A 23,368-nucleotide genomic window follows, 5' to 3' on the forward strand; every position below is an offset into this window, starting at 1 on the left:
GATGATTAAAGCAAATCAGGCAATATTGTAGACTTCAAGTTGAAAAATATCGTTTTTCGGTCAATTTTGGAATTAATATTAAGTCATACAAAGAACCAACACATCAAAATTTAAATTATTAGAGGGACACCTTCTGAAGCTAGAAACTGCTTTTCACTTCAAATGTAAATCTAAACGACATAAAAGTGCAAATTTTATCGTCATTCGAATGACATCAGCCCCTAGGACCTCACAAACCAGATTCAAAAACTATCGGACCGCCGCGGTTACGGAGAAGACGATCAAGTTTTTACCAAATCAACACCACCAGACCGACCTACTATCCCACAAATTTCCTAATCACAATTTCAATGTATCTAAATGAGGTTATTCCAAGTTAACTGTGATTCAAATGTGAGCGACTAGGGTCAGCGGTTTGAGAAGACAAAACACTGACGGACGGACGACAAGTAACACCTATTGTCAAATCACAGACAGTCTCTCTACGGTTTACGGTATTGTATGTCAAAAGTTGTTGACAGAGTAAATGAAAATGTTCATCTTGTATCGCCTTTCTATTGACTGTGCAAATAGTTGCTACTGAAACTGTAATGATTATTGCAGGAAACCCGTCGTTAAGGACGAGGAATATAAATATGATAATAAGTTAAAGTTGACTTTTACAAATTGACCTACTTCTTCAAGGTATTGCTTTGTGTCTGTCACATGGCATTTTGTTAAAACGTTACTTAAAATAATATTTTTTGATTCAAAGTAAGATATATCGAAAAGCCGTCTTCGCGAGTACTCAGAAGCAAAACTGAAAATTGCAGTGAAAAACTATAATTGTAGTACTCTCCCTTTAGCATGGTGGGAACACAATTTCACAGTTGCGCCCTCATACTACAAAGATCCATTACACCTTATCGGTTCGCACTGCCCGATTTTGGGACTCCGTCATAATACACTCCCCCCTCCAAAATCATTAATAGAGGAATAATTGATTTACAAACCTGCAAAAAAGAGTAATATAGCTCGTAAAAGCTGTAAGTAATCACAAATATCCGACATACTAAATCAGATTGAATGAAAGAAAATAAACATGGACGAAATAAGAAAGATATTTACAACATACAGTACGTGTTTCTTAAAAAAACATTTTCCTAGAACAGGTAATTTTTAAACGTTCATGACGGTTGCTTTCCTTTCTTGTATTTTTTATGTCCTATTGCATTAGATTGTCTTGCATTGTCACACACTACGTCACGTAAGTTGCCATGACAACATCGGGATAGTTTTGTATGATCTCGTTCACAAACATACAGTAAACTTATTTATCCATAAACTCCACATTGCACATTCAACACATTGAATCGCCGTGACTGGAAACCTGACGTGCTGTATGGTTTGCGAGACTCGCGTCATACATGACGTCACCATTTCCGAGCCATGGTGAAGTCAATGGCTGGGACTGCCGACTTTCTCATGTGCTCCATGTTTATGTTATCGGCGTAGTCGTCGTCCAGAGGTGGAAGCTGCCTGTCCACGTGACGGGAGGAGCCTCTGTCGCCGTACTCTTCCGCCTCGTCGTCGTCGAAATCCACTTTGCGAAGCAGGAATATGTAACCGAGCAAATCGGCAAGCTAGAAAATTGGTAGGAGAGAGAAAGAAAAAAACAGGTGGTACTGAGCAAGAAGGTCAAGGGCAAATAGAGTTGGAAGAATGCAAAACTATGGTGTAAAATAAACTTAACTTTGACAACATATAGATTCTGAGGGTCATACACACTCTCTTTTCTTGGCAGCGAAAGGCATTGTTGGTAATTATTATTTAATTTGCATATGCATTGCTTATGTGTATATATCGGAAGATTTAGATAATATATTTCAGCGACAGAATATTGGAGTGGCTTTAACGAACAATCTGCAGCGAAATATTGCAGCGGCTTCGAGGGCAGGTAAAGAGTCGGTGAGCGTGCGGGAAATGTCAGCATTATGCAGGGAAGATTTGAATTTGCTGGTAATAACATAATTACGATATGGATGCATGCGATAGAAAGTTGCCCTACTTTGATCAGTTTGAATAAAGTGGAGAAACTTCAACGTCGTTGTGTTTGTCGGCAATACCTTGCTTTGGGAGTTCATTGATTTAACCTGGGGGACTCGTTCCGGGTAGAAATTGATGAATGCTCTGTACCACGCACTCTCATTACCATAACGGACAACGTTGAACGCAAGCTCAGGTTCAAAGTTGTCATCGGGTTATAAGCGTGATCGTTGAAGTATGGTATAGGCATCCAAAAAAAACTGCCCGGAACGAGGTTCAAAACTGCTACGTCGAGGGGACAAATTAAGACAATGGAGATCATAAATTACTCAAAACCAACCAACCAACCCACCCAAAAATAAATAAATAAATAAATATATAAATAAATAAATAAATAAATAAAATAACAGTATGGCTGTGTTAGTCCAAGGTTGTCATCCCGGTCTATCTGCTGAATTCAATACATACCAACATGAGTAGAAGAAACGCTCCTGCACCGCCGAATAAAAGTACGTATGGATATATCCATTCATACACAACATCGAAGCATCCCTAGGTTACAAAAAAGGCGGGTAAACTTTGTTAAAGTGTTATAATAGTCTACAATATTTCACGTTTGAATATAATTAACACGTGACACTCTGTATGGTACGAGATACTGGATAGTATGAGGTGATCACTACTGTCCAGATCTAATGATTTACTTCAATAGATAACCTGGATAATTACCAGTTTGCTTTGAAAGTTTTACCAAAAATGTTCACTCAGTCTTATACCCTGTGATAATTGAATGCGTCTCGTGGACAGACACTCAGACTCTGAAAATTTTACAATAGTGTTTTGGTCAGCCATTCACTGGCGGGACTCATTTTGCAGTTCATCGTGAAACTTCAGTGTTCAACGATATAATTTTGTGAAATTCGAAATATAGGGAAATCTAGAGGCATGTAGATGGAATGGGATGGTGTAATCTCTTGTAACTCAGAAAGGGTGAAAACATAAAATGTTATTGATTCAACATGTACAAGCGTTGTAAAACCGAAATTATTCCATTTTTATAAACGCCTTGAGGGTGTATAACAAATCTCGTCTCTTACGTGTAATGTCTTTGTGTGTGTCAGTGCCTGTGAATCTATCTCATTTTGTTTTTGTCTTTTCTTCCTAGTTTACTTGTCTGTCTGTCTCCCTACCTGTTCTGTCGGCCCGTCTGTCAGCGTGTCTGCCTGCCTGCCTGTATATCTCCCCGGTTGGTCTATCTCTGTCTATCTGTCTGTCTTTCTCTTTCTTTTCATTTCTATTTCTATCTCTTGTTGTTTCTCAGTTTGTCTTCTCGTCTGCCCGTCTATCTGTCTCTGTGTCTCTGTCTGCCTCTGATTGTCTTTCTAACTGTGTCAGTCAGTCTTTCTTTCTCTTTTTATTTCTGCTTCTCCGTTTCTTTATCAGTTTGTTTTCCCTCCTCCCCTCTGTCTTCCCGTCTGTCTGTACCCCTCTGTCTTCCCGTCTGTCTGTCTGTGTGTCTCTGTCTGCCTCTGATTGTCTTTCTTAATTGTCTAGTTTACTTTTTGACCAGAGTTATACAGTAAAATAAAGGCCATATACAAGCAATACTTATTTTCTATTCAAACGGGGGGTTTCCTTTTTAGTAAAACATATGGCCTGTCAGAACCAATCACAACTTACCCTCCCATTTATGTATTTACTCGTGGCATTTGAATAACACGCCGTCGCGTTCCAAAGCCTGGGTACGGTACCAGTATCTGAGCTCGTCCTACTGACATCAGGGTGCACGGTGCAGCACGATCGAGGGTAGGGCTTCCTTTCGTCGTCAGTGAAATATCTCATCTTTTCGTTCTCGTACCATTCACTTCGTATCCATTCTGAGTAGCTGGATTCCCCGCAACAATCAAACTGAAAAAACAAGCAAAACGCCGAACTTATTTTAAAAGGAATTACACACATACATGCACACATACATACATACATACATAAATACGTACATACATACATACATACATACATACATACATACATACATACATACATACATACATACATACATACATACATACATACATACATACATACATACATACATACATACATACATACATACATACATACATACATACATACATACATACATAAATACGTACATACATACATACATACATACATACATACATACATACATACATACATACATACATACATACATACATACATACATACATACATACATACATATATATATATATATATATATATACAAAAATAGTTCAAATACAAAGTAATTATATCTCTACTTGAGTTTTTAGTTCCATGCATCTAGCAATCATCAGACTCATGCTAGTTTCATGAAACTTAAGTAAGGAATATAATTACTTTGTACTGAAGTAATTTGCAAGGTGCTATTATTCATTCACGGTCTGCTTTTAGCATCGAGCACTGTATTTTGCCGTGAGGACACCAATATCTATCTATCTATCTATCTATCTTTATGTCTCTCTCCCCTCTGTCTGTCTGTCTGTCTGTCTCTATATATACATAAAAACACTTAGATAAGAAAACAATCACTAAAACCATACACGTGCCTCTGAGACAGCAGTTTCTTTGCGAATGATTGTTTGAAATACTATATTCTCAGTCTGATTTTCTTAAACTACCAATTATCACATGAATTGACTCACCCTGATTTGTATCGTGTCCAACGCTTCCGTGACGTCATCTTTTCCATTGGTACCGTAGTATTGTAACACACCGCTAGTAAGTTCAAGGGACAGATCCCTTTTTAACTGTGTGACAGAAGAATTCGAAGATGAGTGTCTTATTAAAGGTATACTGTCACCTGTTCCAATTTTGCCACAGATATCATGGAAAGAGAAAATCTAACCAATCACAGATTTTAAGCGGGTGGCCACTTTTTAAAAATAGCGCCCTCACAAGGGCATTTTGAATACCAAGGAACACCCCTTTGACCAGATATGGGCATATTTAGATTACAGGTGACTGTATACCTTTAATATATGAACGCAGAGTGATTATAGCTAATAAATCAGATACAGAGATGGCGAACCTTCGTTACTTGTCAATGCAATGACCTGGGCCTCTCCACTCTGTGATGGGGATGGAGGCAATCAATTACAATAGATTTGGCTTATTTCATTTTGTTATCTCATCATCTTACATTAGTTATTTGAAAAGTAATCATTAAGACGTGGGAAGTACAATCTCTCTAGCTAACTTACCTGAAAGAAGAATACAAAGGCCATGGTGGTAAATGCAATAGCTGTGATGAATATCAGCAACAGAAGAAAAAAATACTGCAACGAGAAAGGTTATAAATTAGTCATGAATTCATGACCCAAATATCCTTGGAAATATACAAGTATGGCATATGTGACCAATATTGAAGTGTATGACGACCTAACGTGTTTGCCTCGTTAAAATCAGTCCGCATACTTCACTTGGTGTTGGTTGTGCATTGCTAAAAAGCTAAACACATATCGATGATTAATACAACGGCAACCATGGAACAAGTTGGACATGTAACTATACATACATACATGCATACATACATACATACATACATACATACATACATACATACATACATACATACATACATACATACATACATACATACATAGTGAGAGGGCTAGTAGCCATAGCTGCGCTCATTCTTCCTAAATCATCAAAACGTGATTTGCTTGTCATCATTATTTTACGCGGAATTTTTTTATCAATTATATTATTAAGTAGATGGAAACCCTTCAAAGAAAGTGTTATATACCCTGTGGTATGACGGATTACAACCACTCGTAATATTTGACCACCTCTCGTAATTCGTCACACTTCATCCTTATCCATGCAGGATAATAGCAAGGAATGTCAGGGAATAGAAATCAAAAGACAGTCCAGTACTTACCACAAGAACTGAACATTTATGCTCCCTGAAAAGACCAAAGAATCCGATGAACGTCATGATGACGATAAAGGCCCCGATACCGACGAAAAGGAAGTTTGTTATCCAAAATGTGTCATCGACGAAAACCAGCACTTTGTTGCCTGATGGGTCATTGTATACCGTGAACCATATCCACAGTCCTACAACTATCGCAGCTGTTCCAATCAGCTGACGGAGAGAACAAATGCGTGTATTACTAAAGAACTTTTATTTTCTAAATAATTCTCAAAGTATTAAAAAACTGTAATTTCTTAATTTATATTGTTGACGGAGAAAAAGCGACTTTGACCGAACTTTTAGCATGCGATTTCCTTTCCAAAGTGTCAATTCTCTGTTCATGAACAAATGATTTAAAACTCTTCCCTTCCCTTGTTCCTGCTCCCTCTCTCTGTGTCTCTGTCTCTGTCCCTGTCTCTCTCTGCCTCTGTCTCTCTCTGTCTGTCTGTCTCTCTCTTTCTCTCTCATTTCCATTCAAACGCCGCATGAACAAAACCCTATGAATGCCGATGACCTTGTAAAACAACTTGATGACCATTTAAAGGAAATACCCATGTTCTACGCATTCATTCTTAAAATTAGCGCCTTTGTACCGACAGAATAGACATTGTTTTCAAGTCATACCATTGATTTTTATGTCATGAACAAGAAAGAAACGACAAAGCTAATCTTGTCTCTCGTCCTCGTGAAAGACCATGAAAGGGGTTTTACAAGGTCTTGTTCATATGCAAACAACAATATCACAATAACAGTACAATCGCCATTGAGAAGCTATTCACTGTCACTGTCACGTATATGCACGAGTTTCACTTCCATTGGTAAGGCCTTGGTGATCTCAAACGCGAGTCTATCAACTACAATTTTACATACAAGCTTTCTGAGCTTTATGTATTTTTTTCCTTTCAGTTTTTCCATCACAGAAATATAAATGAAGCTGAGGTAGTCTAAGTTTTTCTTTATTGTAGTTTTCTTTTCTTGTATTTATTTTGCGTTTCATGTGAAGTATGCAGATCTGTATGTGAGAATGAAAATATTCTCATCACTACGCAGGATTTTATTCGTAAAGACAGGAAAACAGCTGTATCAAGATTTGTTTGTTCGAGGGTTCTTTTCACTTACCGCCAAGAGGACGTTGAGGGCCACGCACAGAGCTTTAACATTACGACTCCGTTTCTTCTTAATTTTGCTGCGTACTGTAGACATGTCTTCGCTGAAAAATTAAATCGAACCATGGTTATACGATATTATAATATTACGTTATCTCACAACTGTCCAGTACCTATGCTTCTCAGCCAATCAATCTGTCTGATCTGCTTGTCTGTCTGTCTGCCTGTCTATCTACTTGCCTGCCTGCCTGCCTGCCTGCCTGTACGTATGTATGTATGTATGTATGTATGTATGTATGTATGTATGTATGTATGTATGTATGTATGTATGTATGTATGTATGTATGTATGTACATGTATGTATGTATGCATGGGTGATGGATGGAGGGTTGGATGGATGGAAGGATGTATGCATGCTAGCTGTGGAAACGCAGCTATCTATGGCGGGGTAGCGTGCGTCTATGCGGGTCATCAGAAGGTCAACCTCGCAAGTACAAAATATGTAAAAAGTATGTATATATGTTCTCTTGTATGCAAGTTGGGAAAGTACTGTACTGTGTATGTGGCATCGGTTTAACAAGCAGAATGGATGTTCATAATATCATCAATGAATGCAACAAAAATTCTTGAGAAAATATGGCAAGGAAGTATCCATAATTAACCAGCCTGCTTATAGTCGTGTGTCCACATAGCTGTGAACATATACTGATATACTTCGGTACTTTTAGAGGAAAGCTAGGTGGTTAATATATGAGACCCCCTTTCTACTTCTGATCACCACATAAATTATCCACATAGGCCTCAACTTCCAATCGTTGCCTTTGTTTCGACTCGTTAATGATCACACATAACTTAAATACGTCTCATCATAAAATTGGTTGATATCTTGATGATTGGCGAACATTCGCTTTCAAACTCTGTGAGATCAAACGCACTGAAGTTTTCACAGTGTCGTAACATCGACTCAACTCACATCGAGACCGCCCTCGCTAAAGACTTAATTGCCTCACGCAAGTTTCTAAATATAGATTATCCCATAGAATCGAGACAAATGAAAGTATCCCCTGAAGCGCAACGTCTATCGTATCATTATGAACAATTTACTGTAGAGCTTTGCTTCACAAAGAAGGAATGTATTGAACTGTTGTCATGATGTGACGCAAACAGAAAACCACCTTCTGTAAGCTTAAAGGAAAGTGGGGCAGGGGAAGCTCTGGCATTGTTTCTGTCCTCCTCTGTCTTTAACTGCCCGTATCTCAGAGTCAGGATTTGTGCTCTCTCTCTCTCTCTCTCTCTCTCTCTCTCTCTCTCTCTCTCTCTCTCTCTCTCTCTCTCTCTCTCTCTCTCTCTCGTATTCTACACTTTACTACACAGTACCTATAATATAAACACAGAAAACGATGAGCGGCCCCAGTCATATTATGTTAAGGTGTTGAGATGTAAACACAAACTGGCACTTGTCCTTACTTCACGTATTCAGAGGAAGCGATGTCGATTCAAAGGATAAAGATTTTGACACACTGTATGCAGTCAACTCCGATCCGCCGCTCCTTTGACAAACGACTTTCAGATCTCATACAATAGACCTTGGATTTAATAACGGCTGATATTTTTTATGTATTGTGATATCAACATGTTTCTATTCACACAATAGACGTTATTGTATATTGCCATAATGATAAATGTTTTCATCTAGGCCTTTCTACGAGGGACCAATTCGTAGAGCAGACAATATATTATTTGTTTGGACAAAACGATCTGGCCTAAAGTCATGCTATTCCCGCCCGAACCTTTCTGGCTTCTCTTCAAAATGTTATCAAAAATAGGAACAACTTGCCAAGGCAATATACATTTTCTTGTTTTGTTGGTGGAGCTTTTGCTGTGTGTACAATGCAACCAAATTTTGATGTTTCTGGTTTATTTTTACCTCTAGTTTTGACACTGATCCTACCTACGCCCTAAACAAACGCAATTTTCACACCAGTCGGCGACCTTTACATAACTCGCCGCCATCGACGGCCATCTGGGTCACCTTTTCAAGGGTTTCATCGAAAGCTATGGTAATTTTTATCCTGTGTACGACCCTGCCCCATATATTAGACTTACTACAGTTGGCAAAGGGGCTATACACGATGACTCCTGCAATAAATATTAGCGCGAACCATATACCGTGGTCTGCGGTAGGCGGGTTTAAATCCGACGATCTTACTTATGTATGCGGAACAATAGAGAAAGAACGCTTACAGCCGTGAAGGTCTCGCTTCTACCACGATGGTATGACCTTTTGATCAAAGCCGTTCACTACACATCGACGTCGATGTTTAGACATTCGAAAGCGTCTGTCCGGTTTCGTTCGCCTGAATTGTGCGAGATCGACCGTGCACAGCTGCTTAGACGCGTACGTGCGCTGTGCTCTGTTTATGTTACGACGCCATGTTACGACAGAAGCGATATATGGTGTGCGACGATTTGAGTGGCTTCTGGTTGTCAACTCCGGTTCCGGAACTCGTGGCGCGAGGATCGCATCGCCACGTATAAAATGTATAGTAGTAGCATTACAATTGTATCACTACAGGGAGGGACTGTGATATTACAGACATAGCAATTACATAATTACAGTTAGATATCGGCAGCGCACACTATTTGTACCAACACACCAGGCCACCTGTTAAGCTATGCAACGAACGCACTTCCCATTAAATGTTGCGGCTGCCAGTCGGCTTCTGGTCTTACGCAGTCGCATACATACTAGTATCACCTCGGTTATGAAGACTAAAATATTCCTGGAATAGCTTACCTTTCAATGTCAGCTGAGGTGCGCTGATAGATACGATACACACGGACACTGATTACGAACACAACGTACGGCCACTGTTTAACGTTCCACACTGTTTGAAAGCGACAGTGACATTCATTGATACGCTGACCCCACCCGTCGGATTTCCACCTGAAAATTTGAATATCAATGCCTCACGTCCGCATAACAATAGCAGACGTAGACTGAAGAAGGGCTTGCTTGCATAACACGGCGGACTTCTTAAATGCTGCAACAATTCAGAACAATGGCTGCATTTAGTCACTGAATCTATGATTCAGTGAAGCTCAAGCGACACCATCGTGCGTAATGTACATGTTTTTGCTTGGTTGTTCAGCGAAGCCCACTATGATACAACACAGTCACCCGTGATCTATGCGGCTCTGGGACTATTCGCCTATAGACGTGTGTACATATGCATGGTTTTTCTCAGGCATATGTACACACGTCTATAGGTGAATAGTCCCAGAGCTGAATAGATCACAGGTGACTGTGGATACAACTACTATATAACCCTACTCGTGGATGGACAGTGACCCAGTGTACGATTTCCTGTGACTTACTGTCCAGTAATTTTGGCTGAACGAAAGACAGGTCAAAGAGTCACTTCGAAATTGCCCTTTTCACACTTTTCTCGTACACGCTTATTAAATTGCAATGAAATTTGCATGGCGGAATACGATATTCAACTGTGCCGGAAGTGGCGCTAATCATATAGCATCATGGCAAAGCCTCAAAGCTGGGGATGTCTTGGCGAATCGCTCGGTTCTTCGTAATTTACCGATAAAAGTCACATTTTACATCGTGTGTGCATTCAAGGCAGTTTTCCTGGTTCGTGTAGATGCACTTGTCGACTCTGAAAGTATTTTCATGTTCCGAAAAATTCAGTCAAATTATAAAGTGACACGAATACAAAGTTTTGTGGTCCCGTGTTTAAATACAGACCCCAGCGCAACTTGGTTTTCAGTTTGAAAACGAGCCACTCGTCACGTTCATGTGTTTAGATATTTTCCCCAAACATGGAGACAATAGAGAACCAACGGCGACCGAACATTTTTTTTACATTTGCAAACATGTATATAACATGCACTTTCTTTTCAAAGTGTGACGTTTTGTTTGATCGTTTATTTCATGTTGTACCATCACAATTATAAACCTTCTAAGGGTTGATTAATAAATTGAAGTCAGTTCAAATGATAAGGCTGACACCGACGCCGAAAGCAACCTCAATCATTTAGCGAAGAGCGCTTGATATTTTTTCTATGTTGAGATTATTGTACAGACACGTTCTGAGTTTGATTCACTTGCAACTAGAACAAGATAATTATTTCGAATCTTTTTTTTTGAGCAACTTAGTTTACTTCATTGGTGTAAAAACGGAAAACTATCACAATCTCAACAATGTAGTGTGCATTAAATTTTGACCAATTTACCTCATTTATGTTCATAACGATACGATCACAAAATGTCGTCGTAATAGTAGGCCACTGTTTGGTATTAAACACGGTACAAAAACCCTTGACTGGAAGAACCGTCGCTCGAGGGCGCTCTCTACGCTCCCCGTAGAGAGCGCCCTCAAGCGACGGCTCTGTCAGTCTACATGAAATCCTTTAACGGGTAGCATTTAAGATAAGTTTGTTCTTGATCTAGCCTGCTTCATCCTAGAGGGACACGGACTCTTATTTTCGATGATTGTCATTCTTATTGTTCTCTGTATGTTTATCATGGAAGCAGAGCGACTAAATTACATCTTGTAAGGAAGTTCTCTTCTTCCGCAGGGAGTTTCAACAGCCTCGACATCATATTCCATATATTCATATTTCATATTCCATCATATTCCATCATATTCATATTTTTGTGTCTTTCTTCTAGATTAAGTGTATGCACTGAAGAAGGACAAGTGACTTTTTGGAAACGTGCCTATTTCCTCAATCCCATATGCAAACAGAAAAAATAAAAATATGGAAAATGCAACCGACGTAACAGCTAATGGAACTTTAACTTTTAAAATAGAATGCGTCTAGAGAACAGATATTCGGACTCTCAAGTTTTACAATTCTTTTCTGATCCATGTCTTGTGAGGTGTCTGTTTGAAGCTCTTGGAGTGAGAAAAAAATTACCGTCTTAGTTTTTTGAAAATCGAAAATATTATTTTTCCCCGTAGAGTGAACACAGGGATGGCGGCCATTGTGAATTTCAAATATCGGTAAATGTCAGGTAATTTGTTTCTCTGAGCACCAAACTTTCCACAGTGATCTCTTGCTTTTATTGTTGATTTGGTAAGAGAAAGAGTGAAAGTTTAAGTCTTTTGCTTTCGAAGCGCCTATTACCTTAATAAGGACGTGGATTACATACCATTGAGCTTATTCCAATTAATTCAGCGCATGACAGTTTACACCTTTCGTGAGCCATGCTTAGTTCAATTAGTGTCAGATTCACTGTGGTCAACTTGTACCATCGGGCAGCCAAAATTACGAGCAAGAAAACTACTTTGAAATAATGAAATCCTATACTGTGGTACGTGACCTTAGCGAACCTAAAACCTACAGACGTCTTTGGCCTATCAAGAAGTCGGCCGTCCAAAATACCGCGAAATCATTGCGCATGCTACGAATGCGCCCTCTACGCTTCGATTGTTTCAGTGGCCACGTACGATCCGATGACAAGTGATAATTGCATCACATGAATGGCAAAGGTAACTCATTACTTTTGAGTCCAAATCCCCCAATGCACGAGAGATTGAAGTGCTATAATCCACGACGAAATTATGCTTCGAACATCATACAACTATGCCACTGTGGAATGGTGCGGGAGTAGGATCTTCAAGTTCTATAAGCATATAATTTTACACTGCCTACAGGCATTTTAATTTCAGAACAAAAAAGATTGATAATACATGGTTTGCATAGTCAAACCATGACGCATATGGTGAGTGGAAATTTGCGAACGTTAACTCAAATCGAGTGAATCTCTCTGAGGTAAATTTAATGAGTTTCGTACATCGCCCGTGTTACAATTATAATGCATGCACCTCCGCTGCTCAGAATGTGGCTGCCACTACGTTAACACTGGTTTATTAAAACACGCCCAAAGTGAAAGACTTAAACTTTTGCTAAAACTTTCCTTAAGGAAACTTTCAGCCATTTTCTTCCTTAATCAAGAATAAAAATCGGCGTTAACAGTGCAAATTTGGGTAATAAAAAAACAAATGACCCGAGATTTACCGAAATTTAAAATTCAAAATGGCCGCCATCCCTGTGTTAACTCTATGGAGAAATATAAAATTTCGATTTTCGAAAACTAAGCCGGTGAAAAGTTTTCTTACACCAAGAGCTTTAAAATCCACTTTTACAAGTGGTAGATCAGAAAAGAATTGTAAAAGTTTGAGAGTCCTAATATCTGTCCCCGAGGCGCGTTCTACCGTTAAGTGGTGCTAACACCCTCCCACATGTCGCAATGAGCTCTGTTTGCCACATGCACGATTTCAATGTTGAGTAGACACAGTGATAAGCAAACTCTGTACAGGAGTTGCTCACACATTAATGACCCAGCTCAGTTCAATAACGACAGGTGAACGATTCCTCCTAGTATAACGAGTTAGATAATGTCACGTTTAATAGAAAACTTAATAACTTTCAATGTGTTTCCATCAACTCAAATAATGATACACACCAGGCTATTAACATATTCTTTTGAATTATTGTTGTAATGTTTATATCTTGTACGTTAAGATATCATCTTTTCTGATATTTCTTTGTTTGGCGAACACAATATTTTGCAAGTTATGGCCCAACTGACTTGCTTTCAAAATCTCATCGCATCGCTAACCGAAGGCGAAGTGCGCCGCTAGTGGTAACGACAGACATGGCGAGGAACGAAACGACTCGTCGGTTAGCTTCAGTCGCCCCCGCTAGCGGGCGCACCTTACCGTTATTATTATGCGTGAGCGAAGCGACCAGGTGTGGAAAGCTGCATTTCAGTAAGCCATAACAACAGCCAAGATGCTCTCAACGTGTACATATTTATCATGTCCCCAATGCAGTGTTGCATTAATTATATTTCATGCATTTGTTGAAATGGTTAGTTCCCTCTCGTGAACACATTTACTGGCACACGTTTGCAATTTATGCTATTATGCAGCATATGTTTTTAAGTTTAGCACTATATAGTCCCTTGTCACCGGAGTATCCTCTAAAATGTCTGGTGGTAAGAAATGTCTGAGTGATCTACTGTTCCACTTTAAAGCCACAATAGCTGCGAATTTTATGCATCTTGATTTTATTTTCAAACCAAAGTTGGTTCGTGTAGATGTGCTGACTGAATATGTATGTAGGTATCACTGCTCGCTGATTTGGACCATACCTATACACGTTTCGACGGGTTAAATATGGGTGCCGCATTCGTAAAATTAGGCACATATACATCGTGATCATACAAGAAACAAGCATTATACCATCTACTTGAATGCACAACACACGTTTGTCAACATTTATTTTCTTAATCTCTATTTTCTGTGCCACACAATTAGTCTTTGACAATGTTGGAAAATCTAAAATAATGTTAAAAAATTGAATTTGCATGCTTTTTGAACACTTATGACAGTGTTATTCACTTTTTCAGTCTTTAATGGTCTTATTCAAAGACAACTCTTGAAAACTGAGTATATTGTGAGATTCATTTATTACGCATTCGCAGCTATTGTGGCCTTAAATGAAACATTTTGTGTTTAAAGGTATACTGTCACCTGTTCCAATTTTGCCACAGCTACCATGGAAAGAGAAAATCTAACAAATCACAGATTTTAAGCGGGCGGCTGCTTTTTAAAAACAGCGCCCTCACATCGGCATTTTGAATACCAAGGAAGTCCCTTTTGACCATATATGGGCATATTTAGATCACTGGCGACTGTATACCTTTAACCGTGTAGGCCTAATTTGCACTCTTCGAAACCGAAAGTACTTTCTTCAAAAGTTTCAAGAAAAACTTTAAACTATTTTGTTTAACAATCAACCTTAACACTGGGTCACCATGCACTGCAAATTTTGGTATTAACGGAGAAACGAAAAGCTGATAAAATCAACCAAAATGTGAAATCCAAAATAACCACTCTCATCCACGTGTCAACTCGAGAGGAGAAATAATTTTTCAATTTTCACAAGAAAAGCCGTCAAAAACTTCATATATTCTACAAGCTTGATAATGAACTAACACAAGTAATAATATGCAGCAGGCTGTACGGACTTTTGTAAAAGTTGAATGCTGGTACCATGCTGTCTTCCCCTTTTCAGCGTTTGAGCAATTTTCATCCTGTGAAGCAAGTAAACTTTCTGACATAACAAACTGGTTGTCATGTATTTTGTGGAAGTAGGAGCAAACAACAAGAAATATCAGGACCTTAATAGGATAGTTCCCCCACATTTTGAAGGGTTCATCATTACGATATAGTTCTAATCGCCCTTTTCCTTTTTTTTCAGTTCTCCCTTTTTTTCCAAACGTATAGTTGTTTAATACACAGGACTTGATTATTTAGAAAAAGTTGAAGCCACAAAACATTGAATCACGCACTGTTATCAAATTTATAATTTAAAGATGCATCTAATCACAAAAGAGGATAGATGAATCATCAGTCGAATGCGTCTCGTTACATTTTTCCGACTAACCATTTGTTGGGGCTCATTTTGATGCTATGCTCTTAGAAAAATCTTCACCGTCTTAGTTGTTGGAAAATCGAAAATTGTATTTTTCCCCATAGAGTTAACACAGGGACGGCGGCCATTTTGAATTTCGTATATAGGTAAATGATGGGTGATTTTGTTTTTCTAGTACCAAACTTTGCACCGTGACCCCTGATTTTCTTTTCATAGTTTGGTGAGAGAATGGATGAGATTTTCTTTGAGGAAAATTTGAGTCTTTCACTTTCGAGGCGCAGAGTACCTCAATCATCTTTCCCCGCCTCAGTTCGTCACTTTTAACATTAACTTAGTAATTGTTTGTTTTCCATTAAAAGTTTTATCAAATTTATAGGCCTAATGTGCCGATAAAGAACCTTCGCTTTTGATCATCGAGTATTTGAGACGTTTTGTCGCAAAGGAAAGAAACATTATCAACATAACTGTTCCAATGCAATCAATAGCGGTAAGGGACCGTAGATAATTAAAGCACGCGCACGGTAAAAGCAGCTAATTGTGTTTGGCCTCAACCCCCCCCCCCCCCCCCCCCCCCCTAAACGAAAGTTTGGAAGTCTGAAAATCCAACCAAGCCTCATTCTTTATCAGCACACCCACAATCGGTAATTACGTCGCTATGAAATTGCAACAAATTAGAACAATGTGGTAACACACCGAATCTTTCTAATCTGACGAATCACCTGCAACTCTTTCCTTTTTTACACAGATTATGCCAACTTGACAATGTCGCAATCATCAGAATGACTGAATTGAATCAGTATATCCAAAACGACTGTTACATTATTTTACACATGCATTCAACTACATGTAGGCCTATATCAAAAGAATGCATGTGATAGCGCCGTTATCGCACACGGCACTTGCCTCATACATGCCAAACAATATAGCGCGATATTTTGCGATACATACAAACGTGTAGTGATCTATTGTGATATAAAATCATGTAGTTCGATTTTTTTGCGCACTGTAATCAAAACACAGCCACACTCCTTCCCCCTAAAAACAGAAATTGCGTTGACTATACGCGTGTTTTCATTATCCACGGTCCCTAAATGTACGTAACACATCACGAGGTGTGGAGCAGAGTGTCAAATCACGTGAAAGCGATTAAAACCAGTATCTATGCAAAAATTGGAACAACAAAACTTGTCATAACATGACATTTTAAATTTATAGAACTGACAGGTAAAGTGCATAAACTTCCATTGCTTTAAGGTAGAACGCGCCTCGGGGAAAGATATTCAGACTCTCAAACTTTTACAATTCTTTTATGATATACCACTTTTGGGGGTTCATTTTAAAGCTCTTGGTGTAAGAAAACTTTTCATCGGCGTAAGTTTTCAAAAATCGAAATTTTTATTTTTTTCTCCATAGAGTTAACAGACGGATGGCGGCCATTTTTATTTCAAATATCGATAGAATGATCTTGGTTATTTGTTTCTCTAGTACTAAAATTTGCACGGTGACCACCGATTTTTATTCTTGATTTTGAAAGAGAAAAGTTGAAAGATTTCTTGAGGAAAGTTTGAGCAAAAGTTTAAGTCTTTCATTTTCGAGGCGCGAACTACCTTAAAGGGAGATAAGCTGTAACTTGTGGCAAGTTTTTCAGTATTCTGCTGCTGTATATCAAGTACCGTGTCTGACCCTAATCCGTCTGTCATGCTGAAATTTCAAGTATTCTTTTTGTCAACACAGCTTGTAAGTGTGTAGTGATCATTGTTTATTGTTTACAACTGATTTCTAGCCCCGACTTGAACACTATTTTCAACAATAACAATGTAAATTATACTCATATAGGTTATGCTGATATGCTAAATACTTGGCATTAAATTACAGTTTAGGGATTCGATGCAGAAAGTGTAGGGAAACCACAAAACAAAAATTTGAAAAAAATATGGAGCGTTAATAAGAACCGCCATGTTTTATTATGCACAACTACACTTGGTAATAGAAATATAGATATCCTATACTGGATGAAAAGAGTACACATTATTGGCAGTAAAATGTTGAATCTCCAAACCTGCTTCTATGTGTCATGCACATTTACCCGATGCGCTCTTTATTTGATACCATCGCACGCCTGAACAAATGCTTGCGGTCAAAGGTTGTACACCCCCCCCCCCCAAAAAAAAAAACACACCAAAAATACCCCAAACAAAATAAACTATATCATTGTCATCAAGTGTCTTTTGAATGAAGTGTCAATCTTGCTTAATGGGTGGTTTTTCCCAATACCTGCATTCGGGAATTTTAGGGCAAGTCATTGGTGACGTGTCCCAATCGTAATGCACCAGCTTCTTCGGAAAGGTCTGCAGGTATTCACTCCATTCATACGCAGCAACCGATCTATTCCCGCCGGCTTTTTTACTCGGGTGGTGTTCGCCATGCTCAGCGTAATTGACAACCAGGGCTTGTCTGTGCGGCAAAGGCATATAGAGTACAAACAGGTCGTGCTGATAGCAGTAATAGATAAACCATTGCTCCCAGATATTCTCATTTTTGTTGATCCTCAGCCACCAGTCAGTCGTTCTCAAGCCGTCAACCAGCGGCTCCATCGTGTAGAAAGATCTCCTCACCCACTCTACGTAGGATTTCCAATGTACAGGATGTGGCGCGAATGCGAAGGTTCCTACCAACTTGTAAAGAAAGGGCTTGTAGTCATTTGTGATCGGTACATTGGGGCCGGGAGTGACGATAGCCCTGACTGTTTGTCGGTTAAGCGACATACCTCCAATTCCAGGATATGTCCCGTAGGCAGCCCAGGCTTGTTTCAACCATCTGTAGAAATAACGCGAAACTTCAGAATCATCCTCGATGACGATTGCGTGCTCGTCTTTCCTCCTCGGCACCCACGCGTCGAACCATGCTCTCGCCAAGCCGGCACTTTCCCTCCGCTCGTAAATCAGCCTCGGCCCATGTCGGAAGTGGAAGGTGTTCACGATGCGAAGAGTTTCGTCGTGTGCCTCTTCGTCGCGATAGTCAATCCAGATCACTAACTGCACGGTGTCGCCGTCGTATTCAGCTTCTTGCAGGGAATTCAGCAATCTTCGTAGACTTGCCGGCCGGTTCATGGTTAGGACTACGATCGACCAGTTTAGTGTTTCGTTGTAGTCACCTCGAATGTCAATCTGATCCCATCTTGTGGTGTGGCGCATGGGTATCAATCTCGTCAGCACCGATGGGGCTTTTCTTAGCCATGTCCGACGTGTGACAGGAAGATACTCGCTGAATTGGATCGTAAACACCAGACAAGCAGCATAAAAGCCCAGAAAACACACAATTAGCGTCATCAAGAATCTTCGTTTCACCGCCATCATTACAATAAAATATCAGCGTGCTTGTCGTCCCGTTCATCAAAGTACTAATGCGCCAACTCACCACACTCAGAAAAGAGCTCCCTGCTCACCAGACCGAGAGGAAAGCTGTGACTACCATCTGTGTCCCTGGAAACGACCTCATTCTCACAAATCTAAATATTATGTACAGTAAAGGAAAACAGATATTGATACCGTCTATGTAAGGCCGAGAAAAATACAAAGTTTGTTTCTCATCCTAAAGCGCGTCAATTCAGACCCGCCGCGTGACGTCACCGCATCATATTTGCAATATGTCTAGGATGAGAAACAACCTTTTTACTTTTCTTGCCCTAAGCCTCACCCGTTTTAATGGGTTTTCTATCGAATCGTTTCACTGGCGCGCTAAAAAAACGAAAACACGCTTAAGCTTATAAAATGACATTTTTTACCACAAATTATTTTATTTCTAAAAGCCTTATTCGATTTAAATGTATACCATGTGATGAGACTTAGACGACTCTTCGAGGTTTAAATAGGGTGTAATATGACGTCAATTTAAACGTGTTTGTATTGCGTCGTGATCGAATAGCGTTCAAGGAGTCAAGTGGACGTGTGAATGCTGTGGTTTCAAATTCGATGTGTGACATTCAAAGTCAAAATCGTATCTACTTGTACGGATATCTGGGCTGGATTTAAGTTAGCTGATTAATTTTAATTTGGAATGACACAATTCTTTTCATTTTTATGCTCAGTAGCCATTTGGTTGCCAAACAACTCCAGATGCAACTCTTCTACTGGCCAACACGATTCACACTTTACGATAGGACGCGCCTCGGGGATAGATATTTGGACTCTAGAACTTTTACAATATGTTTTTGGTCTACCATTTGTGGGACTTGCTATGGAGCTCACGGAGTATGTAAAGTTTCCGCGGCTTAGTTTTTAGAAACTTTGTGAAAATCGAAAATTGGACTTTTCCCCGTGAAATTTTCGGCCATTTTGAATTTCAAATGTCGAGAAATATTGGGTATTTTCTTTAGTACCAAATTTTGCACGTTGACTCCTGATTTTTATTCGTGATTTCAGGAGGGAGTAAGTTCAGCTTCTTTTACAGAAAATCTGAGCAAGAGTTAAAGTCTCCGTCAAATTCGAGGAGCGAACTACCTTGAGCAGACATGTTTCTATCAATTGCGCAGACTCAACTCACTACAGACCGAACTCATATATATTATTTGAAATTGAATTCTTAATCTTTCAAACAAACAAAGAAGTCTACAAACAAGCAAACAAATCAAGATTGCAAAGATGTAAAGCTATTTCTGACAGACGCATGTCATCAATCTTCAACCGTAGAACTTTGAATCTTTAGGACAAAATCTTTCTGTTTTGAGAAGGCAAAGTCGACGTCTGACGTACACTCCACAATTATTATACGTTTCGCATTAAAGCTGAATGAGCTGTATCTTTTTGCTATTTTTTCAGGACTTTTTTTGTGCTTTCCCTACACTTTCTGCATTGAATCCCCAAACTGTAATTTAATGCCAAGTATTTAGCATATCAACACAACCTATATGAGTATAATCTCCATTGTTATTGTTACAAACTGTATTCAAGTGCGGACTAGAATTCCTTTGTAAACAATAAACAATGATCACTACACATGTGCAAGCTGTGTTGACAAAAAGAATACTCGAAATTTCAGCATGACAAACGGATTAGGGTCAGACATGATAGTTGACATACAGAAGTAGAATACTGAAAAACTTGCCACAAGTTACAGCTTATGTCCCTTTAACATAAGCCTTCCTTTGACGAGGCCATCTTTAACTGTTGATGACTTTTGTTCACTATATTTTGTTTGTGATGTCAACTACTGCAACAGTTTCTTGTTGGACTATCCAAAGTATGTTGAGATACACAGTATTCAGCCCGTCAACTCAGCCTATACACGTGTAAACGGCATTGTTATTGTTGACGAGTAAATTCTGGTCCGGACGCGCATTTCAATGTAAACATGACAATGAATTTTACGCCTACAGACGCTGTATTGAAAAGTTAAATGGCACGTGCTTCAGCATACTTGGGAAAGTAGACCAAGAACTCATTGACATAGAAAGTAAAAATGGTGAGAAAATCATCACAAACTACAGCCGCTGGTCCCTTCAGTTGAGGACACAAAGGGTATTTATGTTGCAAACGAATGCAAGAGAAACAGGTGGCTGTTGTTGTCGAGGAGTTTGTATTCATTTGGAGTTTTACTGATTGGTTTCTAATAGAACGTAAACAAGTTTATCCAACCATAAAATGTGAAACAGAAGTTGCCAGTTTATATTGTAGAGCTCTGCAGGAGATATTAGAACACTTTTTAGGTGTTCGATCATTAAGCGGCCGTATTCACACTTCCATGGCAGATAAATTTGTCGACTTTTAAATATTCCATACTTTCCCTTTTCAAATATAATGACGCTATTCACTACGTTAGATAATCGAGTCGTGGGCATAAATGTAGGGAGTGTTCCGGCAGTCACAGTCCCTGTGCCGCAGCATATGTTAGGTATTATTGATTTAAATACGTGTTAGCAAGCGGGGCTGCTGTAATGTTTAATTTTTTATAGATTTCTATAGCGCTTTTTCTACAATAAAATATTCAAAAGCGCTTTACATCAAATAAAACAATAAAAGTATACAGTCAATAAAAATACAAAACCCTTTAAAAAGATATAAACAGAAATCTCATAAAATGCACAATAATATTAAAACCAATCAGTGCGGTTGATAAAATTGTTTAAAAAGAAATGTTTTTAATTTGGATTTAAAAGGTTGAATTTCTGTTATGCACTTTAATTCAAGTGGGAGTGAGTTCCATAACCTTGGACCACAAACTGCAAATGCTCGATCATTATACTTGTTGAAAGATCTTGGTACTACAAGATTCATACCGGAATTTATCCGAAGATTATACCTACTGACCCTGACTCTTTCTACCAAGTCACAAATATACTGTGGTGCCATACCATTTAAAGCCTTAAAGACCTGCAAAATAATTTTGAAATTAACCCTGGCCTTTACTGGAAGCCAGTGTAGTTGGATCAGTGAGTCAGTCACACCATCATACTTTCTCAGATGCATTACCACTCTCGCTGCATCATTCTGAACACGTTGTAATTTATTAAAAAGCTGATTTGGTATGCCATATGAGACTGAATTGGCGTAGTCGAGATGGGAGCGAATGGGATCGTGAACAAGCAGTAGTATCTTGATTCAAATATTGACGAATACGTCAGAGGCTGTATAAGCTGTGACGGGCTTTTTTACAAATCTGGTTGACATGGTGGTCTATCGACAAGGTTGAATCAAGATACCCTCCTAGATTACGAACCTTGCTAACAATTTTTATTCTCTCAATACCAATTTGAACATGGTCACAAATTAATTTGGAGAGCTGTTGTTTGGTACCAAAATCGCAACTTCTGTCTTGTTATCATTAATTTTCAACCTATGTTCCAACATCCAATTCTGAATATCACAAACACAGTTGATACAAAGCTTAAGTTACTGACTGGTCTGTATTTGGACAGAATTGTACCAGCACCTGGCTTTTTTTCAACAGTCATTACAATAGCTTCTTTCCAGCTATCAGAAAAAATGTCATTTTGAAGAGAACAATTTAACATACAGGTGATAATAGGAAGTCATTCTTTGACGCACTCGTTGAGCAACCGGGTTGGAATGGGGTAACTCTTACAATGATTTGATGGTGATCTTAATATGTACTTCCTTACTTCATCACCGTGACTGATTGGAAAACTTCAAATTTTTTGAGTAATTACTCTAGAAGTACACCTTTCTGTCGGTACATATCTTCCCATTTGACAATCAAAATCATCTCTGATTTTGTCAACTTTTTCTAGGAAATGACTGTTGAATCTATTAGCTAACTCAAAACTTGTGGAGTGATCTGGTGAAGGTGTAATAAAATATACGGCAAGTTTTCAATCGGGTTCGAACTCACAACATACGGCATCCAGTCGCCTATGTTTTAGCAATGAGTTAATGGCACTCTAAAGCTTTTTCTGATTACCATGACAGTCATTGACTTTGTTTCTGTAATATTCAGAACAAGCAAAATCAAGCTCCCGGCAAAAATGATTTCTAAACTGTTTAAAAGTTTGTCTGCTGATTACGGTTTGATGCAGCCTCCACTTTCTTTCTGCACGTCTCCTCAGTCTTCTGACAAGTGTAATGTGCTCATGTCTTGTATGATTTTTTATATCGAACACTATTGGAACTAATTTGGGATAATTGGATGATGAAGTAATGTCGATTTAATTTACAACTGGTATCATATCTGCTTTTCTTTTTATATTACACACTTGTTTTGTGAGTAATTTGCGATATTGCAACATTCAGCTATATGGCACCTAACACTTTTGAGAAATTTGCAAAATATGAAAATCCAATTATCCCAAATTAGTTCC

At 38.8% G+C, this 23,368-nt stretch overlaps 2 protein-coding genes across 2 annotated transcripts; both read right to left on the reverse strand.

Moving 5' to 3' along the window:
* Positions 1-483: 483 nt before the first annotated feature.
* Positions 484-10,401, reverse strand: LOC139134834 (tetraspanin-18B-like). Its single transcript, XM_070701897.1, has 8 exons — positions 9,890-10,401; positions 7,106-7,196; positions 5,951-6,157; positions 5,271-5,345; positions 4,713-4,817; positions 3,706-3,933; positions 2,494-2,577; positions 484-1,622 (listed from the first exon to the last, which is right to left on the reverse strand). Exons 2-8 carry the CDS (start codon positions 7,187-7,189, stop codon positions 1,413-1,415), a joined length of 993 nt encoding a protein of 330 aa, XP_070557998.1. The 5' UTR covers positions 7,190-7,196; positions 9,890-10,401; the 3' UTR covers positions 484-1,412.
* A 7,394-nt stretch (positions 10,402-17,795) lies between these two features.
* Positions 17,796-18,749, reverse strand: LOC139143903 (uncharacterized). The gene has a single exon (XM_070714507.1). It carries the CDS (start codon positions 18,747-18,749, stop codon positions 17,796-17,798), a length of 954 nt encoding a protein of 317 aa, XP_070570608.1.
* Positions 18,750-23,368: the final 4,619 nt, after the last annotated feature.

The sequence above is a fragment of the Ptychodera flava genome, chromosome 1, assembly GCF_041260155.1.
Source record: "Ptychodera flava strain L36383 chromosome 1, AS_Pfla_20210202, whole genome shotgun sequence".
NCBI lineage: Eukaryota > Metazoa > Hemichordata > Enteropneusta > Ptychoderidae > Ptychodera > Ptychodera flava.